At 44.6% G+C, this 22,774-nt stretch overlaps 1 protein-coding gene across 3 annotated transcripts in view; it reads right to left on the reverse strand.

The window, feature by feature from the left end:
• Positions 1-13,334: 13,334 nt before the first annotated feature.
• The window catches only part of PDGFD (platelet derived growth factor D), a 174,829-nt gene continuing 165,389 nt past the window's right edge, over positions 13,335-22,774 (reverse strand). For all 3 annotated transcript variants that reach the window (XM_030560532.1, XM_030560541.1, XM_030560523.1), the window contains one exon: positions 13,335-16,480. In XM_030560532.1, coding sequence (XP_030416392.1) covers positions 16,346-16,480 — 135 coding nt within the window. In that variant the 3' untranslated portion in view covers positions 13,335-16,345. The remainder of the gene's footprint in view (positions 16,481-22,774) is intronic.

Raw genomic sequence — 22,774 nt, forward strand, 5'->3', positions numbered from 1 at the left:
AGGAGTAACCTGAGAGTAATCTGGTCATAAAAGAAGACTGTTAAAGGGGAGTGTGCCATATGTGCTGCCATCTCCCCTAGTCTTGCTGAGGTGAAGGTGACCAGAAATGCTATCTTCATTGACATGCATATGAGTGAACAAGTGGTCTTAGGTTCAAAGGGCAGTCTAGTCAGACTCTTTAAAAACCAGGTTCAGATTCCATGTTGGGTGGGATGTCTGGGTTGCAGAAAGAGGTTTGCTATGCCCTTGAGGAACCTCTCTGTAGCTGGGTGTGAGAAAACTGAGTTTCCCTCTATTTGATGATGGAGAGTCGCCCTGGCCATCAGGTATACTTTGAGCAAACTGAGAGATAGTCCTGCGTTCTTGAGAATCAGTTTGTAGTCTAATACCATGGAGAGAGTAGCAGATGCCAGGGTAATGTGCCTGGAATTGAACCAAACCTGAAACCTGGTCCATTTTTTTAGGTAAGTGTGACAGGTAGCCTAATTCTTACTCACCTCTACCCTGATATAACGCGATCTGATGTAACACAAATTTGGATGTAAAGCAGAGCTCCGGAGGGGGCAGGACTGCATACTCTGGTGGATCAAAGCAAGTTTGATATAACGTGGTTTCACCTATAACGCGGTAAGATTTTTTGGCTCCCGAAGAAAGCATTATATCGGAGTAGAGATGTATGTAGTAATATCTCCTGCACCTCCTCAGATCAGGGGATGTCTATCTTCTGAAACCATGAAGAAGCCAGGTCTTGAGCCAGAGTATCCGTAGTTTGGGATGGAGAATTCACCCTTTGTTCTGTGAGAGGAGGTAAGGAGTGGGATGAAGAGGGATCAGTGGACACACTGCCAGCCATGACAGTAGGGGTACCACATCTGTCTTGGCCAGGTGGGAGCAATCGGTATGACATTTGCTTTTTCTCTTTTTATTTTTAACAGGAACTTCAGCAGCAAAGGGAATGGGGAAAGGTGTATAGAAGGAAGAAGGAGAGCCTCCCCTAGCGAGTGCTGTCTGAGGCCGGCCCTGGAGCAGTAGCATGGGCATTTCTTGTTTGGGTAAGTGGTGAATAAGTTTATTGTCGATGTTCTCCATTGAGAGAATATGCTATAGAGTACTGCTGGGTTCATATTCCACTCTTGGTTGTGGGAGAACTTGCGACTGAGATCGTCCGCTGTTGTGTTATGCACTTGTGGTAGATAGGTCGCTATTAGAACATTGTGGGAAATGTTCCAATTCCAGAGCTTCATGCTTCTGTGCAGACGGAGGATGATCTGACGCCTCCCTGACGATTTATGTAATACATATACATGATAGTGACTGTCATGATTTTTGTGAGTGTACCTCTGATCAGTGGAGAAAGTGAGTGCAAGCGTTCATGACCAGTCTGAGTTCAAGGAGGTTGATGTGGAGAGTTGCCTCCACAAGTGACCACTTGCCTTGAGTTGTGAGGTTGTTGCAGGGCCACCCGGGGGTGGGGAGGCAAGTGGGGCAATTTGCCCCAGGCCCCGGGCTCTGCAGGGGTCCCCAAGAGAACGAGTGAGGCTCCCATCCCAGCCATGCCTTTGCCCCTCTCCTGGAGCCTCAGCACATCCAAGAGCATCCCTGAACAGCTGTGCAGCATGCCTCCGGTGGGGCCTGAGCTCCGCCCCGCTCAGAGCCATGTGGTAAGGGGGCGGGGCTGCGAGCTCCACGCCGAGCAGAGGGAGCTTAGGCCTCACTGGAGCTCATAGCCCCGCCCCTTTACCACATGGCTCTGAGCGGGGTGGACATCGCTGTTCAGGGATGCTCCTGGATGCGCTGAGGCTCTGGGTAAGGGGTTGGGGGGTGGGGAGGTTGGATTAGGGGCAGGGAGTCCTGGGGACAGTCAGGGAGCAGAGGGGGGCGATCAGGGGACAGAGAATGGGGGGTTGGATCGTGGGCATTCTGGGGGCTGTCAGGACTCAGCAGAGGGGGGTGGATAGGGCTTGGGGCAATCAGGGGACAGGGACCAGTGGTGGGGTCCCAGGGTGATGGTGGGGAGTCTCTGGGGGACAGTGAGGGGACAAGGAGCAGGATGAGGCGGGGATTCTGAGGGGAGGCAGGAAGTTGGGGGACAGGAAGTGTGTGTAGGGGGTCATATAGGGGGCAGGGCCAGGCTGTTTGGGAGGCACAACCTTCCCTACCCTAAAGCTCATTCAGCAGTTTGAGGCTTGCAGAAGAGCCAAGCTGTTAGCTTTTCCATTAGGGCTACCATCCCTTTCATGTCTCAAATGCTAAATTATAGTCTATATTTAATTTCAGTGCCATGGGGAGATTCATGTCAGGGGAGGGTAGCTTCATGTAAAATTAGCCACTGGGGGAGGGCTCACATGAGAAGAGCAATATCCTACACCACCTACCTCCTTCCCGACCCTACCAAGGGAGACTGCCTCCACTCCCCTGCGTTCCCTGAGGCTTCAGAGGGGCTAATTCAGTGGTTCTCAAACTTTTGTCCTGGTGACCCCTTTCACATAGCAAACCTCTGAGTGTGACCCCCCCCTTATAAATTGAAAACACTTTTTTATATATTTAACACTATTATAAATGCTGGAGGCAAAGTGGGATTTGAAGTGGAGGCTGACAGCTCGCGACTCCCAGTAGTAACCTTGTGACCCCCTGAGGGGTCCCGGCCCCCAGTTTGAGAACCCCTGGGTTAATTTAATTTTAGCATCCTGTGTCCATTCACATGCATGTGCTAGTTTGAGCTTTTCAGTTTTCACAACATAGGCTCATCCCAGATTCTGGAACAATCTCAAATGCTCAGTTCGTGGAGTATGTACATAAGCTATACTAAAGACAAACCCACAGTAATTGTCTCCAGTTTCTGAGGGACCCCATGGAGCCAGTCTCTAGGAAACAGATAAATGCATGGAGGTTAAATCCTTTAATGGCTATTAGCCAGGATGGGTAAGGAATGGTGTCCCTAGCCTCTGTTTGTCAGAGGCTGGAGATGGATGGCAGGGGAGAGATCACTTGATCATTACCTGTTAGGTTCACTCCCTCTGGGACACTTGGCATTGGCTGTTGTCGGTAGGCAGGATACTGGGCTGGATGGACCTTTGGTTTGACCCAGTATGGCTGTTCTTATGGTCTAACCTAAATGAACCCAAAGTTATTGAAACAGATATGTGTTAAGGAAGCCAGCAGAGTATCAGAAACCTGGAAAAATCTCTGACTGGATGGGCTCAAGTGGTCGGTCACAAGCTGAGGTGATTCAAAAGTTTTGCATTTTTTTAAGCAGAATTTTTTATTGTTTCTTTAAGCAATCAAACACAGCAAGCAGCAAATATTTGGCCACACACTTCTGAAACCCCAAACCATATTCAGGTTTTGGCAGACTAATTTCAGTTTTTCAATTAAAAAAAACCACAACAGATTTTGAAGGAAAGCAGACATTGTCCGTGATATTTTTCTGCTTTTTAAAAACTCCTAGTTTTCAATCCAAAAAAAAGTTTTGACAAAAAATATTTGTCCGACCCTTTTAATAAGCTTTAGTGCCTTTTAGCACTAGCTGATTCTGAAAACTAGTGATACCTTGTAAAGAAGTTTTCTCAAAACTGGGTTTGTGCCGAGATGCAGACAGTTCATTTTTCCCAGGGCTGGCCGTGGAGGGAGGGGGACAAGCGGGGCAAGTTGCTTGGGCCCCACAGGGACCCCCACAAGAATATAGTATTGCAATTTTTTTTATGGAAGGGGCCCCCGAAATTGCTTTGCCCCAGGCCTCCTGAATCCTCTGGGCAGCCCTGGGTTGTTGAGATGTGCACTCCAGCTTATGAGGGATGCATTGATAATGAGAAGAAATATCAGAGTGAGAGCTGTGTGAATGGTACCCCAATGCAAATGTTTGCTGGCATGGGTGGCAGGTTTGTCAAAATTTGGTGGTGCCCAGAACCCGCCCCCCCAACTCCGCCCCCCCAAACTCCACCCCCCGCCTGTCTAAGGCTCTGGGAGGGAGTTTGGGTGCGGGGAGGAGGTCTGGGGTGCAGGTCCTGGGCTGGGGATTAAGGTGCAGGAGGGGTGCAAGGTGCAGACTCTGGGATGGAGTTTGGATGGTGCAGGTGCTGGGCTGGGGCAGGAGCGGCTGTGCAGGAGGGGTTGAGGGGTGCAGGCTCTGGCCTGGGGGTGTAAGAGGGGGTGAGGGGTGCAGGCTCTGGGGGGGGGAGTTTAGGGGTGGGAGGAGGTGTATAGGGAGGAGGTATAGGCTCTGGGAGGGAATGTGGGGATAGGAGGGAGTGCAGGGTGAGGGCTGTGGGGCTGAGGATGAGGGGTTTTGGGTGTAGGAGAACACTCAGGGCTAGGGCAGAGGGTTGGGGTGTGGGGTGAGAGCTCTGGCTGAGGATGAGGGATTCATGACACAGGAGGGGGCTCAGGGCTGGGGCAGAGGATTAGGGTGTGGGAGGATGAGGGCTCTGGCTGGGGCTGAGGATGAGGGGTTCATGATGCAGGAGGGGGCTCAGGACCGGGGCAGAGGATTAGGGTGAGGGGGATGAGGGCTGGCAATGAGGGCTGGGGCCGAGGGGTTTGGGGCATTGGAAAGGCTCAGGGTTAGGGCAGAAAGGCAGGGTAAGGGCAGCCTGCCCTGCCATAAGGGATGGGGGGTGCTAGGACCCTGGGGCAGCAGACAACAGTTGGGTGTAGGACTGTGCTACACCGGCAGCACAAGCAGGCATGGGAGATGGGAGCGGCATGGACCACTTTCTTTCAGGCAGAGACGTGGTGGTGGTGGGGCAGACGTGTGTGGGGGGTGGCAGGCGGGGGCCGGGGCCTGATCCAGGCAGGGCTGGGGGAGAGACCTAGCTCCAAATATTGGTGGAACAGGGCCCCCAGCCCTGAATATTCCTGGAGCCCAGGCACCACAAAATATATAACCTGCCACCTATGTTTGCTGGGTCTTTCCACCAGTCCAGGGAGAGTTTGCCCCTGGAAGGCATCAAGAGAGGTTTGTCTAATTTGTTTTTGTTTGACCTGTAAATTGAGCTGACCCAAGTCTTCAGGCATCTCATGTGAAGTGTGGCATGAGATATTACAAATGTGCCAGCTGCCATGTGCCCCACAAGCTGGTGGCAATGTCTGGCCAACGTTTGAGGGCTGGTTTGTACTGCTCCAGGCTGTGGTACACCAAGCTTCTTAGGTACTCAGTAGCGTTCCAAATGTCCCACAACTCATAGGCAACTGTGGAAGGTGTTTCAGCTGGTAGGCCCTGAAGGTGCTTGCCCTGGTCAATCTCAATAATCATTTAGACAAAGTAAAAGGCTGTTTTACTAGGATTGGCAGGAAACAGAAAGGTGGCAAATACCCCCAGTTACATTTCAAAGCAAAGTAAAACATAGGGAAATTATCCAATATAGGGTTTAGGCTTCTCACTCCAGGCCTTCTGCACTCCAGGGCTTTACAATCATAGAAGATTAGGGTTGCAAGAGACCTCAGGAGGTCATCTAGTCCAACCCCTGCTCAAAGCAGGACCAATCCCAACTAAAATCATCCCAATCAGGGCTTTGTCAAGCTGGACCTTAAAATCCTCTAAGGCTGAAGATTCCACCACCTCCCTAGGTAACCCATTCCAGTGCTCCACCACCTTCTCAGTGAAATAGTGTTTCCGAATATCCAACCTAGACTTCTCTTTATTAAAGGTAAATAGGTAAAATTTCAAATTTGAACAGAGAAGGGCTATTAGGATAAGAGGAATGGAGAACCTCCCTCACAAGACATAACTTAAAGAGCTTGGCTTGTTAGCATAACCAGACGAAGGCTGAGGGGAGATATGACTGCTCTCTGTAAATACATCAGAGGGATAAACACCAGAGAGCGAGCAGATATATTTAAGTTAAAGGCCAATGTTAGCACAAGAACAAATGAATATAAACTGGCCAACCACAAGTTTAGGCTTGAAAGTATATGAAGGTTTCTAATCACCAGAGGAGTGAAGTTCTGGAACAGACTTCTGAGAGAAACAGTGTGGGGGAGGGGAGAAAACGTAACTTGGTTCAAGCCTGAGCTTGATAAATTTGCAGAGGGGATGGTGATGATGGGATTGCCTACAATGGGTATGGGCAAATATCTCCAGTAGTGGCTGATGGGAAACTATATGAGAAGGGCTCCGAGTTACTACAGAGAATTCTTTCCTATGTGATCTGGCTGAAGAGTTTCGCTCACGTACTTGGTATTTAACTGATCGCCATATTTGGAGTCAGGAAGGAATTTCCCCCCCAGATCAGATTGGCAGACACCCTGGGTTTTGTGTCCATCCTCTGCAGTGTGGGGTACGGGTCTCTTGCTAGTTTCAACTAGAGTAACTGGTGGATTCTCTGTACCTGGAAGTCCTTAAATCAAGAAATGAGACCTTCAGTAACTCAGCCAGCGGGTTATGGGCCTAATGCAGGAGTGGTAGATGAGGTTCTGTGGCCCGTGATATACAGGTCTGACTAGATGCTCATGTGGACTTAAAGGCTAAGAATTAGTGGAGGACCCTGAGCAGAGCACCCTGAATAGGACAGTGCCCACTGCTCTTCAGAGGAGTCGAAGGAGCCAGTGGAGGCTGACCAGAAGAGTGCTTCCTGGAGATGTGAGGCAATGAATGATCAGAAACAGGACCACAGTTGCAGAGCGATGCCATGTTGTGCATCCTCCTCCTTGTCTGGTGGATGGCCACCTCCCTCTACTATTGGTCAGGGCAGGAGTGTGACTTGTATAGGTAACCTACAGGGTCACAGGTCAGTAGGTTGATGAGAATAGCAGTTTTCTGCTTAGCCAATTCATCACAAGTGCAAGTTATAGGTTGATTTTCATTTTGCCAGCTTGTATATGTTAATGAGCAGCTGAAATGGCCCTATGTAAAAAGTATCAGCTGGGTAGCCATGTTAGTCTGTATCCACAAAAACAGTGAGGAGTCTGGTGGCACCTTAAAGACTAACAGATTTATTTGGGCATAAGCTTTCGTGGGTTAAAAAAAACACTTCTTCAGCTGCATGGAGTGAAAATTACAGATACAGGCATAAATATATATTGGCACATTAATGTATTGGTACTCTTCACGTGCCAATATCTATTTATGCCTGTATCTGTAATTTTCACTCCATGCAGCTGAAGAAGTGTTTTTTAACCCACGAAAGCTTATGCCCAAATAAATCTGTTAGTCTTTAAGGTGCCACCGGACTCCTCATTGTTCCTATGTAAAAAGACAACAAAATGTTTCAAAAGTTGAAAGCAAACTGTTGTGTGCCCGAAACATTAGCAAACATATGCCAAAATAATTCACACATCCAGGTTAACCTCCTTATACTTAGTCACTGCTCTCTGGGCTGCATTCTCAACATCTATAGTTTGACAGGCAAAGGGAAGAATAGCAGTTTTAATCCTTGATAAAAGCTTCTGTTACATGCAGTGTTAACATGACTGATGGACAAATATACCTACGTCTGCAGATAAAATAAAAGGTGTACTTCCCACAGGAATGAGCCCAGTACAATAGGAAAGTGAGAGCACAACACAGGAACTAATCTTCAGTTGTGCCTTGAATTAGTTTTATGTGGAAAGATTTATTGAGAACTATTTCAATTAATAAACTTGATGACTTAGTCCGGGTTTTCAGGTCCAAACATTTTAGATATGTGCTAGATGCATATCTGAATAAAGCTAATTTGCTTACTTTTTTGTGTATAGGCTTTAATTTGGACCCAGGAGTCTTCATTTAGATTTAATAACAAACAGTCCTTCATGTAAACCTACATGTTTTATCTTGATGTAATAACCATAAGTTTAATTTGTATTCAGATGTATTCAGGTCATAGTGGACCACAAGCTTAATATGAGTCAACAGTGTGATACTGTTGCAAAAAAAGCAAACATGATTCTGGGATGCATTAACAGGTGTGTTGTAAACAAGACACGAGAAGTCATTCTTCTGCTTTACTCTGCACTGGTTAGGCCTCAACTGGAGTATTGTGTCCAGTTCTGGGTACCGCATTTCAGGAAAGATGTGGAGAAATTGGAGAGGGTCCAGAGAAGAGCAACAAGAATGATTAAAGGTCTTGAGAACATGACCTATGAAGGAAGGCTGAAGGAATTGGGTTTGTTTAGTTTGGAAAAGAGAAGACTGAGAGGGGACATGATAGCAGTTTTCAGGTATCTAAAAGGGTGTCATCAGGAGGAGGGAGAAAACTTGTTCACCTTAGCCTCCAATGATAGAACAAGAAGCAATGGACTTAAACTGCAGCAAGGGAGATTTAGGTTGGACATTAGGAAAAAGTTCCTAACTGTCAGGGTAGTTAAACACTGGAATAGATTGCCTAGGGAAGTTGTGGAATCTCCATCGCTGGAGATATTTAAGAGTAGGTTAGATAAATGTCTATCAGGGATGGTCTAGACAGTATTTGGTCCTGCCATGAGGGCAGGGGACTGGACTTGATGACCTCTCGAGGTCCCTTCCAGTCCTAGAGTCTATGAGTCTATAGTCTATGTAGTTTAATAGAGTAAAGTACAGTATTTTGCTTACGTGTATTTTAATTAATATTGAAATTATGACTTTTGAACTATTGCTGGCATATGTTTCCTGAGGGAATGTGAATCTGTGTTTGACCTTTTGAAAGAAATTAGTGGCAGAATCTGAGTCTTGGTGGTTATAAGTAAAGGTTACCATGAATGTCATCTGTATATTACAATCAAATGACTTAGATTAGCTCTCTTTGGTATTAGGTACACTCAGAGTTCTACGCCGTATTTTAGGAATACTCTCAGTGTTCCATAGAGTGTGTGCCATATTTTAGACTCTGACTTTTACAGAATCTGCTTTCCCAGGATTTAGCATGAGAACCACTTTCTAAAATCTGAGAAGCACTGTAAGAGGTTTTTTGAAAGCCTTTCTTTGCTGAAAATATTAATAACTACTGGAAGTTCAGTGCCTAAATACCTTTGTGGAGCTGGGCCCAGGACACTAATGTCAATACTAATGTTGCCAAGCAGTTTCCATTACGTTAGTGGATCAGGCACCTACCATGCAGGTAGGAGGAAAAAAAGCATCCTTTCAAAAAGTTTAGTCCCTGGATATCCGCATAACCATCCCTTGTTCACTCCAACCCCCATCACTGCTCCTTGAATTTGCGTAACATTGGGTGTGCTATGGGAGGGCTTTAGGACTTTGAACTCCTGAAAAATCTGACAACAGCAGTCTCAATGACCTACAGCCTGATCTTGCTCCATTGAAGCCAATGACAAAACACCTATTGACCTCAGTGGGAGCAAAATATAGCCCATGTCAGAGCTTTCTCAATTTCTAATTTCTATGGTTCAGTTCAACAAAGCAAACTCTGTTCCTTCTCCTACATATCATGTCCTCAACTGTTTCTCAGTATTGAAACACAATGTGAAGAGCAGTAATAAAGAACCAGTAAATACTCAAACCTGGATTTCAACCAAAATTCTGTATTTGACATATTTTTCAGAGAAAAATGGGCACATTTGCCATGGAAAACATGGCAGCTGGATCATACCCTTCACAACTGGCCATCTCAAATTCATAGTTTTTAGAAGGTGTATCCTTCAAGGAGTGGCTGCTTGATGTTCTGAACTGCTAATATTTGCTCTGTAACTTCTCTATTTGCAGACATGTTGTCATATACAGATAGTTAAGGGTTAATGCCTCTTTTACCTGTAAAGGGTTAAGAAGTTCACCTAGCCTAGCTGACACCTGACCAGAGGAACCAATGGGGGAACAAGATGTTTCAAAAGGAAGGAGGGAAGTTTTCCTTTGTTTAGAGTCTCAGTTTCAGCCAGAGTGAAAAGATCAAGGAACCAGCCTCTTATCAGAGTAGTAAGTTTTAGAAAGGGATAAATAGGTTTATGTTTATTTTTTTTGTAACTTGTCTTGGTACCACTAAGGGAATTATCAAATTTGGGTATTCTTGTGTGTATTAAGATTTTTGGCCAGGGGAACATCCTCTGTGTTTTGAATCTGTCGTCTGTAAGAGTAGCTGGTATGCTAATCTCTCCCAGAGGGTTTTCTTTTACCTTTCTTTTCTTTAATTAAAAGTCTTCTTTTTAAATACCTGATTGATTTTTTCCTTGTTTTTAGATCCAAGGGGATTGATTTGGATCCACCAGGAGTTGGTGGGAGAGAGTAGGGGGGATGGTTAATTTCTCCTTGTTTTAAGATCCAAGGGGTTTGGATCTGTGTTCATCAGGAAATTGGTGAAGTCTCTCAAGACTATCCAGGCAAGAAAAGTAGTGCTTGTGAGTGATGGCAGCGAAACCAGATCTAAGCTGGTAATTAAGCTTAGAAGTGTCCATGCAGGTCCCCACATCTGTACCCTAAAGTTCAGAGTGGGGAAGGAACCTTGACACGTGCAGCTTTGTGAATATATTTTTTCCAATTTTTTTTAAGGTGCTGACACCACTGATGTGTGTTACATACCAGTGCTTCACCCTTGCAGGAAGAATACTTTTTCTGTGTACATGTGATAACTTTCATTTTGCTAAGACATCCCATTTCACCAGACTAATTATTTTTAAGTATTCAGTTCTTTGTATAATAATCTTGAAACTCAAATCCTTTCAACTGAACAGTAAAGGGTTCTTTGGCTTAGAATTTGGAATACCTAGTACAATAGGCTTTTGCTGTGTAATTAGTTCAATTATATCTGCACTGCAGTAACTTTATTTGAGCACTATGTCTATAAATAAAGTGTTTTCCTAAAACTCCATTTCCAACAGCATGTCTGCCAGCTACAAGTGTATTTCAGAAAAACTCTGAATTTCTCTGGTTCTCAAAGTTAATGTGTCTTCAAAGTCTAAATGTTCCTTTTCTACTATTCATGGCCAAATATTAGCTGTTTTGGAATTTCCATTTGCCAGAGAAGCCTTTGCAAGAAAATACAGGCTCTAATTTGCATTTTAAACACTTAAGGCAGATTTTGAAGGAATGTCAATAACCAGATAAATTATAAATGTTCTGTATCCTAGCATACATATTTGATCCGGATTGTCAATAAACAAAGTTATATTTTCTAGACTAAGAGACCACAATACTAATTTCTGCATTTTCATTAACTGCTGCAGTGAAGTCCCTAAGAGAATACTCACAAATTGGACATCTGTTGAGTTAGCATTGCAGCACTATAACTGAAGACGTGTGCATTCCCTAAGAGAGCAAGAAAAATATTAAGGGCATTTGTATGATGCTATTTTACCACAGGATTTTGAATGTATATTAAGTTGACTGAAAGAATACTGCGTGTTCTTTCTAAATGAAGCTATATGCAACATTTTTCAAAAAATGGTTAGTTTTCAACAAGGACATCAGTCCCAAAATGAACATAGATATTGTACATTGTGTCAGCTGAATAGAAATATAACTGCTTGGCCTGGTGTAGAATATTTATAAAAGCATTGTTACATACATAAGTACAAGGACAATCTGATAAAGTTAGACAGTGTATCCATTATGTAACAATGTACGGTCAGAGTTTCATGCCATCCTTGTACACTGTGCAGCTGTTGTTCAGTTTCAAACAAGCTGAGGGACACTATGCATTCATGAAGGGCAAATATTCTCCCTAAGTCCAATTAACATTGCTTTAGTTCACTGTAGACCAGGAATAACCTCCTTTTAGGAAACGGTTCTAGTTTTGGATGGTTGTTTTGAAGAAGAGGAAGCACGATTCCTTTCTTGAACAAGAAAATAAGGGTTTAATTCTGCAACCGTTGCTCACATGGGTAGTTCTGTCTCGCACCTCGTTCCAGTGAAGTCAATGGAGATACTTAAGTGAACAAGGGCTACTTGTGTGAGCAGGGGCTGCAGGATTGGATTGTAGAATTGTGAACAGTATCTTGATAAGGTAATGCTATAGTTACAAGATGCAGAATTAATTTGGCAAAATCCTGATGCCCTTACTCAGCGTTTGCCTTCAAACACTGGAGTTTGCCTGAGTAAGGGCTTAGTACAAACTAAATAAAGGCCTCAGTGCTTCGCCCACAGTGTATTTGGTATACAGTATCTACTAAGATTGAGGGTCTATGTAGCAATTTTCAGTAACTGAACATTGTTAAATTGGTTGTTTGACATTGAATGAAACACAGAAGGGCAGCTTACATATATTTGTGTCCAGCAGGGGTAGGGTTGCCAAGTGTCCGGTTGGTACTGCAGTGGGGCTAAGGCATTCTTCCTGCCTGTCCTGGCTCTGCGTGGCTCCCAGAAGCGCATGGCATGTCCGGCTCTAAGGTGTAGGGGTGGTCACAGTGGCTCCATGCACTGCCCTCATCCTGAGCGCCTGTTCCGCGGCAACCTTTGGTTGGGAACTTCAGCCAATGGGAGCTGCAGGAGCGGCACCTGTGGACATGGGCAGCGTGAGGAGTCTCCTGGTACCTCTGCCTGGGAGCTGGACATGGCCGCTTCCAAGAGCCACTTGAGATAAGCGCCTCTGGGAGCTTGTACCCCGAACCCGTCCTGGACCCAAACTCTCTCCCAGAGTCCACATCCCTTACCCCCGCACAACCTCCTGCACCCGAACCCCTTGGCCAAGCCCTGATCCCCCTCCTGGACCCTGAACCCCTCATTTCTGGCCCCACCCTGGAGTCTGCACCACCAACTGCAACCCTCACCCCCTCCCGCACCCTAACTCCCTCTCAGAGCCCACAACCCTCATCCCTGACCACACCCTAACCTCCTGACCCAGCCTGAGCCCCCTCCCACACCCAAACTCCCCTCCAGAGCCCACACCCCAACCCTCTGCCTCACCCTGGAGCCCCTTCCTGCACCCAGAACCCCTCATTTCTGGCCCTCACCCTGGAGCCCACAGCACCAGCTAGAGCCCACACCCCCTCCTGTACCCCAACCCCCTTACCCAGCCGGTGAAAGTGAGTGGGTGGGGGAGAGTGAGGATGGAGGAAGCGGGGTTGGAGGGAGCAGGGGTGGGGCCTCAGAGAAGGGACGGTCAGTTTTGTGCAATTAGAAAGTGGGCAACTCTAAGCGGGGAGCAAAGGTTTAATGAGCTTTCCCTCTTTGGCCTCCCCAGGCACAAATCAGGCATAGCTATGGCCTCCAGAGCATGCTCACTTCTAGGACCCCCAGAGGCTCCAATCAACCCGAAGAGGGTCAGGGAACTATTTGGGAGACAGTGGGCCCATGGCTCTGCTGGCCCACCGCAGTGAGGAGAATGTGCTGGATCATTCCAACAGAGCATGTCACACCTTCCCTCATGGCCCAAGGACCCCTGAAGCTCCCCATGGGAACCATTCCAAACAGTCAAAAATATCTTGTGTTAGTGACCTCAGGTTAATCTGTGCACCTTCTAATGATGCTCCCAGAAATCACTCAGAATTGCTTCTTTCAAAAGCAGTATTTATTTTTCAGCAAGAAAAAAAGAAAAATATTATATATTGAATGCGGTAGAAAAGCCTTTCTATAAAAGCTGCATTTAATTGATAACAATATATATATATAAATTGCACTTGAGAAAGTATGTTCTATCCTAGAAGCTTACACAAAATAAAAAAGTAGTGAGTTGCTTGAAATTATGGCTCTATTGACGGTTCCTTTGAAAATTATATTTATATTTTGGGTTTCAAATTCCTTGAACCAAAAAAATTAAAATAATTCTAGCTGTTTTCTTTTTTGAAGAGGTGATTCTTAAGTTAAAAATAATACATAAACACTGTAGAAGCTATTACAAATGTAGAAGCTATTATAAAGTACAATGAATGAAAAATAAGGGAGAGAGAAACATGCTTCTTTGCATTTTCTGGCAATAAATAAAAAGGTAGGGTGTTTCTGCTGTTTGACTCTATCATGGGTTATTGCAGCTTGGATCATGGTTTATTAGAAGCTTTGTTTTGTTCAATCACGCTACGCTTACCGCTTCAACACAAAGCACAAATTTGAATCCTATTTATTCTCAACTGGCCTGTGGCATGGAAACCATCATCTTCATAGCAAATGATGATGACAACTGGTAGCCATTTGATCACTGATTCCCAATCAGTGCTAAGTGTAATAGGAGGGTTTTTTTCCCCTCCACTTAAGCCCCAGTTTAGCAAAGTACTTAAACAAATGCCTAACTTTAAACTCGTGAGCTGTCTCACTGACATCTCACACAAGATTCCTTCTTACTCAAATGAAAAGCTTCTGTGCTGAGCCCTGGCGTACCATTATTGCCTGCACTTAATTGAATTCTGCAGTCTCTGGTTGGCACAGCTGAGAACTTAGTCAGATAAACTGGCAGAGCTGCCCCAAAGGGTTGGGAATCAATGAATAAGATAAAGCAAAAAGTAACATGACACCATGTGCTCATAAAACAAATCCACAAATTGAAGACCATGCCTATTCCTGCCACAGGTCAGTCAGGAATGCCCAGTAAGGAGAGTGGTTGTACTGGTGTCAAATGCAGATTTTTCTAAAATAAGTAAGATTGGCCACTCTTGTTATTAAGCTAGAGTCAGAAAAAGAATGAAATTGCCTTTGAACAACCCTGACACAACTAACATATCTGGCAATCTTTGGTCTCAGTGCTGTTCTTTAAAGTGAATTGCTTTGAAAAATGATGAATCACTTCCCATTTCACTCTTCAAGCGCCTTTTAAAATAGACTTTTGGGAGCTAGAGAGGAAAAATTAATATACATATATTTTTAAAATATCCAAACAAAAACATCTTAAATGTTCAACTAGAGTAGAGAAAGTAATACTCACAATATTTAGAGGGTACGTTTCTGGAAAGAGTTGATAAAAGTTATAAAACCAAGTTCAGGTAATGGAGTTTACTTGATGAAGGAATTAATTCAGAGCATCAAGGGCATTTTTTAACTATAGCTCTGATTTTATTACTAAAACCCAATAATTTTAAAAGTTCTCAATATTATGTGATTGCATGTGCCAATTTCAGCTAATGTAGGAAATACTATTGTAAAACTACTTCTCTCTTTCTGACAGACAGGAACACAGAGGCAACACACATGAAACAGAACAAATGCAGCTTTAGTATACTATTAAATAGAGATCCCTGGCCATTAAATGTTCCACCCCATTTTCTCTTACATTCACAATCAAAAGTTCAGTTGTCTTCCAGATTTATACCTAGCATACATTTACACTGGACAACTTTCAGTGCAATATCTCAGAGTATTTAAAGCTAGTTGGGACAGCATTTTTTCCCCTTTTGTAGTCAGAGCCCGTTCATTTTTTAACAGGCATAGGAAGTTATACTATAGCTTTTAAGGTGCTTATTTTATCAAGAGGTGAATAATTCTTTTTGCAAAAATTAATGAATGCTGACAATTTTTCAAAAGACAGGTGTGGCGTAATGAATTAATATGCCTCAGCAAAATGCAGTCCAAGAGATACTCAGTGCCAAGAGTTTGATCATGGCAATATATACTACTAAAATCAAACAACTAAGATTACTGTATATACTGGCAAGATTATAGTATTCCTTATTTAAAAAAAATACAAACAACAGTGATATTTGATCTGTTCTTTAAAAGCTAGAACACTGAAGTTTTGTTCCCAACTTGAATATACATGCAAGAAGAGTGGGTATTTTCAGTAACCAAGCTGTTCTGGTTTGACTGTCTACCTAGCAACACAGTGAAGATGAAAATGTCCAAGAGCCCGATCCCAAGAAATTATACACAACTTTTACTAGGTGGCAGGACTTCAATGGAAAATGGTGGCACTCAGGTTCATATCCTTGTGCAAAGCACCAGTTGATTTCAGTATGTTGTTTGAATACAGACTGGACAATTTGACTTCACACTAGATTTATTTCATGTTTTCTATTTGCCATGTGTGTGTGTTTCAAAGGAGAAAGGGGATGTGCCACCTAGGAGCTGGATTAACCATTATGTATGAATATTGGATTGAATTCAGTCCTCATTTAGATTCATGTAACCCTACTGACTTCAATGGAGTTGGAGCAGGTATAAATGAGGGCAGAATTTGGATGTGGATGTGCCAGACTCAGAGAGAGACAGATATACAAGGTTAGCGCAAATATCTCAGTGAAACTTTCCACGACCAGCAAGGGGATTTAGCTACACAGCTTTGATTACATTTCAGAGGGAACTGTGTGGTTAAGTCCCATAGTCAACTTTGAAAGTCTCAACTGTCCCAATATATTGCTAAACTTAATTCTATATTCTTGGCTGCTAATAAACAAATCTATGATATAACTTTTTAGCTGCCATGGCACTAATCAATATAGCTATGCTGAAACACAGCATTCATTTTTGCTCATCGCAATGCAGGCTACTAGCAAAGTTTGCTTATCAGTGGAAGAATGTTCTCTGATGGCTCCTGCTTAAAATAAAAAGTCCTTTGAGCTACAAATAGTGTGCTTTGTTCTGTTTTTATCGGGGTGGTCTTGAACTGCAGACACAATCACAGCGCTCATGATGCTCCAGTTGAATATCCACTAGGGCCATGTTGTTCTTGGTTCTGCCCTTCCTCCTGGGATGGCCTGACTCAGGGATGAATTTCAGCACCTGGAAAGACAGAAGTTGTCAGAATGCTTCCAGTGACTTTAGAATGAGCGTATCTCTTCCTCTGGACGCAGAAGCATACAGAACCTCCCAAAGTTAGCCCAATGTGTTTCGTTAGATTGTACCACCTCACGTAGCTCAGCCCCTCTCCCCACTTCTGTGGGATCATGCAGTTAGAGCAGAAGCTTCTAGAGTGGATCAAGCATCCAAGAGCAGCAGGGACTGCGGGGAGCAAAAGCAAGGCAAGGAAAAACACTTCAGAACCCATGGACACTAATGGTGCCAAGAGACTCAATTCTAAAAGTTGAACTCAGGACATTATTTTCTGTCTGACAACTGGATGCTAGCTCTGAACGCCTGCTTCCTCATTTCCTGTGTGGTCATACTGCCTCTCATGCTCCTCTCTGTTCTCCCTCCCTCTTTTCAGGAATTCACACGTTCCTCTGCCTGACTTTCCTTTTTCCATTTCCGTCTTTCCCCACCCACCTTCTACCTTACTTCTACCCCATTTGCTGGGTTTACACTGCTTTCAGATACCAACTGTCTCCCTGTAAACAATACATCATAAAGGAAGTTTACTTGGCCATGTTGCCATTTGAAACATTCATGAATGGAACCAAATAGGCGTGTGGAGATTATTTCAGAGCTGAAAATGGACTGCAGCTTCAAAGATACTTTTTGAAACACACTTTTAAAATCAAATACATATGCTGGTGCTTAACCCACAATAAAAATTATCTATTTAAAGAAGACTTTCATCAAAACCCGACAATTTCAAGTGATGGACACTTGCAAGATCACAGCTAGGTAGATTTACTTTTTCATTTTAGAGCAAATGGAAATGCATGCAGTGGGATGAGACCAGAGATCTGGGCACTATTTAAGCTAACAGACCTCCTGGCAGCTTGGGGATTTTCCCTCTTTTTTGTATTAAGAAACATGAGCACAGTATATGCGCTTTGCTGATAAGAGGAGAAAAATGAATTGGCAGACACTTTCCCAGACAAGACAGGAAAGCAGTGTTTGAACAAAATGGAAATTGAGCTGCTTTACTAGCTGATCACAGAGCTGACGTTTCAAGCTTTCAGTATAGCTTCCATCAAATAGTCTTAGGTTCAGGTAAACACAGGAAAACTGAAAAGAATAAAGTAGTAAGGCCAATTCTGGTGACCACAGTTGTTGAAAGAAAACCCTTTGCTCTGGAAATAAAGCAGCTTTTTAGGGTTTACCTGGTCACTTCTTTAAAGGTGAGGCACTATTGAATTAATTAGAATAGTTCAAGGAAGGTAACTCCATGATACCATCTGCTTCTTGTTTTTGTGACATCAGTAGTATTTTTAGTGTCATGAACTTAAGGATATAAAAAAGGAGTAGAATAGTCCAAAAGTATTTGGTTTTGGACTGGTGAAAAAAGTAATAAACTCATGGTTTTCATGTCAATATTGGTCTCTACTAAGCAAAGCAAGACAGCTCAGCCTTTCAGATTATTTTCTCACATAGCATGTATAACTACAGCTATGCTCGATTCATCACATAAAAACACTGAATTAATCATGGCCATAAAACCATTACACTAATAAAACAGAATCAGATAGAAAACTTAACCACTGAGCTGGATTTTGTGTTTATTGGCAATATAAAAGAGGTTATTATAGCCTTGTAACCTTTTTCATACAAATGGCTATGTAGCAGCACAGTAACATGCTAAACAACTTATTTATTTTTGCTTTGTAGATGTATTCAAATGAGTCAAAGATTTCAAGGTCAGGTGACTCTCTGGCAACTGCAGAGTTTTTCTCAGGGTGGAAAAAAAAAGAATGTTTGCCTGTTCTACCCTGCCAAAGGATCTTGCTCATTGAGCTTATGTGGAATTAGGATACATTGAAAATAGTTGAAGAAAAACAGAAAATGAATGAGAAGCAGGAGAAAGAAGTCATTTAGAGGGGGAAAAAAGATCACCTGTCTAAGCAGTAGCTTCTGAGGCAATGACTTCTGAAGTGGCCAAAAGCTCACCAGCTGGAAAAGGATTTAGGGGTCATAGTGGATAAGCAAGAGCTCCTGCGGTGCTGTGGCAAAAGGGCTAACGTGATCCTTTGATATATAAACAGGGAGTAATGAGTAGAAATAGGGAGGTAATTATGTCTCTCTATAGGGTATTGCTTAGACCAATATTGGAACAGTGCATACATTCCTGATGGCTGCATCTTTTTAAAGACATTGAAAAACTGGAAAGGATGCAGAAAAAAATGCTTCGAAGGTGGGAGAAAATGCCTTGCAGTGACAGAACTAAAGAACTTAATTTGTTTAGTTTATGAAAAAGATTGAGAGGTTACATGCTTACAATGTATAAATACCTTCAAAAGGAGAAAATTCCAGGTACTAAAGTGCTCTTTAATCTAGCAGAGAAATGCATAAACAAGAACTAATGGCTGGAAGCTGAAGGCAAATTCCCATTAAAAATCAGACACATTTATTTTAAAGTGAGGATAATTACATTGGAACAAATGACCAAGGGAAGGATCGACTACCAAGGGTGGATTTCCATCTCTTGATGGCTTCAAATCAAGACTGGATGCCTTTCTGGAAACTTTTTTAGCCATACATGGGTTATTGGGTTAGGTATAGGGGGAAATTGGTGGAATGTAAAGGTCTCTGATATACAGAAGGCCAGACTAGACAATATAATGGTCCCTTCTATATTTAAGCTTTATGAATCTATGGAAGCAATTCATAGCAGTCATTTGCCACCAATAATAGGAGCAGTGGAAGCTGTAGTCTAAAGAGAACTCAAGCATTTATTCCAGTGTGTAATCTAGCACTCGAGCCCTACTTGCACTACAGTTTCTACCTTTGTTACTACTGGTGAAAGTATAGTGGAGGTGAGTTTTGATTATGGATTTCTTAGTGTAGACAAGGTAGTAGGGAAGAACAATTCCTTCCACTGTAGGAATCGTTGGGTGAAATTCTATGTCCTGTGCTATAAAGAGATGTCCTCTGTGCTATAAAGAGAATGTCCTCTGAGGATAAACATAAATGTAGCCATATTCAATATCCAGCTAAGATCTCATAGTTAAGCCTGGGGAGCGCATGACTCCCACATTTGGGGACGCTGTGCCTGAGCGCCTGAAGCTCCCTAGAAGGGGGGGTGCCACCTGACCAAGGCCAGACCCTTGCTCTGCCTCAAAACCTGCCCCTGCATGGCCACCACCCTTGCTCACCCCCCCATACCCCCTGCCCATGCGCCTCTCATGCCTCTTCACCTGCTGCCCATGAATCTCTCTGCCCCCTTCCCCAGTGGGGCCCTCCGTCCACTACCTGCACTTCTCTGTGCCCTCTTTGCCCTCTGAGAAGGCAAACAGCAGGTGGGGGCGGCATGGGGGAAGCAGCAGAACAGAGTGAGCGGTGGGTGGGAGGGGCTGAGGGGGAAAGACAGTGGAGAGGCCTGAGAGGCGGGCGGGGAAAGCAGCAGAGAAGCATGAGTAGCGGGCAGGAGCTGGGCCCCACAGGGGAAGCAGTGGAGAAATGCAAGAGCCAGAGCAGGCTCACCTCGCTCCCTAGATGTCACAGCCTGAGAGATAACACCTACATGACTATTTTTTAGCATGGTAGTGTGAGCCCCACAAGCCCAAACCCGACAACCCTGGGAGGTTGGCTGCTGCAGGCTGTGTAGAGATATCCTAAGCGTTCAAGTGGTGGGCTCATAAGAATGGGGGAAAAAACAATATTCCCTAACAGGGAGAAGTTTAGATACAGGAAGGAATGACTTCTGACACCTTACAGGCACTTCACAGTAGTGGGATGGGTGAACACAGAGCAGTTCTCCACCAGATGATGGAAGACATCAATAGCTATCAAATGTACGCTTAGAAATGGACAGACAGGCCCAATATCTTTAATGAGAGAAGATATTCCTGAATTAGAGGGATTCCTGATTTCTCAGGAGACAAGTCACACTGCTGACACCGCAGGGAGAACCGCTTCCACTTGGTGGCACAGCACTTCCTTGTAGAGGGTCTTTTGCTACTGTTAAGGATGGTCACTATCCATCCAAAAAACATGCTGCCAGATGGAGGGAAGCTGTACTGAGGTGGATGGCCCTCCAACAGTCTGTGTTCTATTCTGAGACAGTAGGTGCGTGAATGGCTGAAGGGGAATGCCTGAGGGAGAGGCCAACTGTAGGAAGGTAGTGAACCAGAACTGTCTCTGCCCTAGAGAGCTATCAGGATCACTTCTGCCTCATCGAGCTTGATCTTCCCAAGGATGAGAGGTAGCAAGGGTATGAAAGGGAAGGTGTACCACAGCAGGTCTGACCTTTGCACCAAGGAGGTGGCCCTTCTGATGCTGAAGCTTGGGAACAATATGCTGGACACTTTTTGTTCTGGCTGGTTTGCAAAGATGTCTCAGGATGGGATATCTCAGAGATGGAAGATGTACTGCACTACTGATGGGTGGAATGTGTACTGCCAAAAGGGTAATCTGATCCCAGATGCACCAGTTTCACAGCTAGACCACTTATCTGCAGAGTGGGGCAGATCTCTGTGGTACACAGCGGTTATGTCTGATCTGACTTGGACATGTGTAGACCAAATAATGAGGAGGAATGCCTCGCATGCCTCGTGAACTACCTGAAGCAGAGACCAGGAACACTGAGCTATATGATTGTCTAGATGTGCCCTCTGTCCCAGCATGGAAAGCAACCAGAATCAAAGTCTTTCAGGGGAGTTCCCCCCCCCCCGACTTTTTCCTTTCCACCAGGTGAGTGACAACAAAAGCATGTTCGGGGGAAGAGAGACCTTTTTGTTCAAAGAGTCTCTGCTTGGAGCATAGACCATCCTAAGCCAGATCTGAAAGCACTGTAAATGTAGCCCTGTGAATGGGGAGGTGGATGCAGCCATATGGCCTAGCAGGGCCAGGCAGGGCCAGGCTGTTGTCTGAGGACTCAGATGAAACTGGGTGATGAGATCCCTCATTGCAAGGAACCAGTCTTGAGGTAAGCAAGCTCTTGCCCTGATTGAGTTGAAATTCACTCCAATAAATTCTGTAACTTGTGTGAGGGTTAATGTAGACTTTTCTGCACTTACTTGCAGCCCCAGAGCATGAAAGAGTTCAAGTGAGGAGGTGTTTGCTGCTTGATATGATTGACTCATGGGAAGCCAACCATCCAGGTAGGGAAATATTGGGCTGCCTTGCCTGCGAAGTCATGCAGCCATCATGGCGAGTACTGTAGTAAAAACCCTCAGGGCCATTGAGAGGCACTATACTGGAAGTGCTCTACACCCACAGGAACCTCCTGTGAACTATGTAAATATTTAATTGAGAAAATACATGTCTTTCAAATCCAAAACCACACACCAATTGCCTTCATTCAGGGAGGGGCTTATCGAGTCTGAAGTGGTCATCCCGAGCTTTGACTGTTGATTGAAGACATTCAGCTGTCTGACGTGCAGGATGGGGGTAAGGAAATATCTGGTGTCAAAGCCCTTCCTTCCTCCTGTGATAAGGGGGGAACAGGCTGTATTGACCCCAGCTGGAGAAGGGAGTCTGCCTCTTGTTTGAGAATCCTCTCGTGAGGGACGTCCCTGAAAATGGATGGGGACTGGGGCTTTGGACACAGAGACTCTAGAGTGTAGCTAGTCAATATGATGTCCGAGACCCATGTGTTCAACTTGATAAAGTGCTACTTTGGTAGAAAATAGGCTAGGCAGCCACCAAATGGGGGAAAGGTAACAGGTGTTACGGAGACTGATTGATGGCTCTTGGATCTCCCATCAAAATGCCTTCTTGGTAGGTGGCTAGGGCTGAAGGAAGGAGGAGTGTGGTGATGCATGTCTGCCATGCTGGACCAGCTGTACTGTCTCCTCAATCAAAGGCTCCTGTGGGGACTCTGACTCCTCTCTGGAAGACCATTGCTAGAAGTGATGTGCAGGGACCTCAGACTCTGATGCCCCAAAGTATGGATTTCAGAAGCCCTAATATGACCAGTGACTGAGGTCATAGGAATAGAGAAGTGGGCCCCACAGGAATAGGGAAGTGGGACCCATTGGTTCCTTGGCCAGTAGTGCAGCTTTGTGAGGTCACAACAACATCCAAGATAACTCTGGAAGCTCTGACGGGGCTGATGGTTCTTTGCCAGATTGCTGGTACCAGATCATTTTTGTCTCATAAATAGGAATTGGCAGGGGTCAATGGTACCTCACAGGACCGGCGCTATGGGTTTGAGCGCCCTAGGCGCACTGCAATTTCGCCGCCCCACGCGCTGCTCCCGCAGCTCCAGTGGAGCTGCCGCAGTCATGGCTG

Source organism: Gopherus evgoodei, chromosome 1, assembly GCF_007399415.2.
Source record: "Gopherus evgoodei ecotype Sinaloan lineage chromosome 1, rGopEvg1_v1.p, whole genome shotgun sequence".
Taxonomy (NCBI): Eukaryota; Metazoa; Chordata; order Testudines; family Testudinidae; genus Gopherus; species Gopherus evgoodei.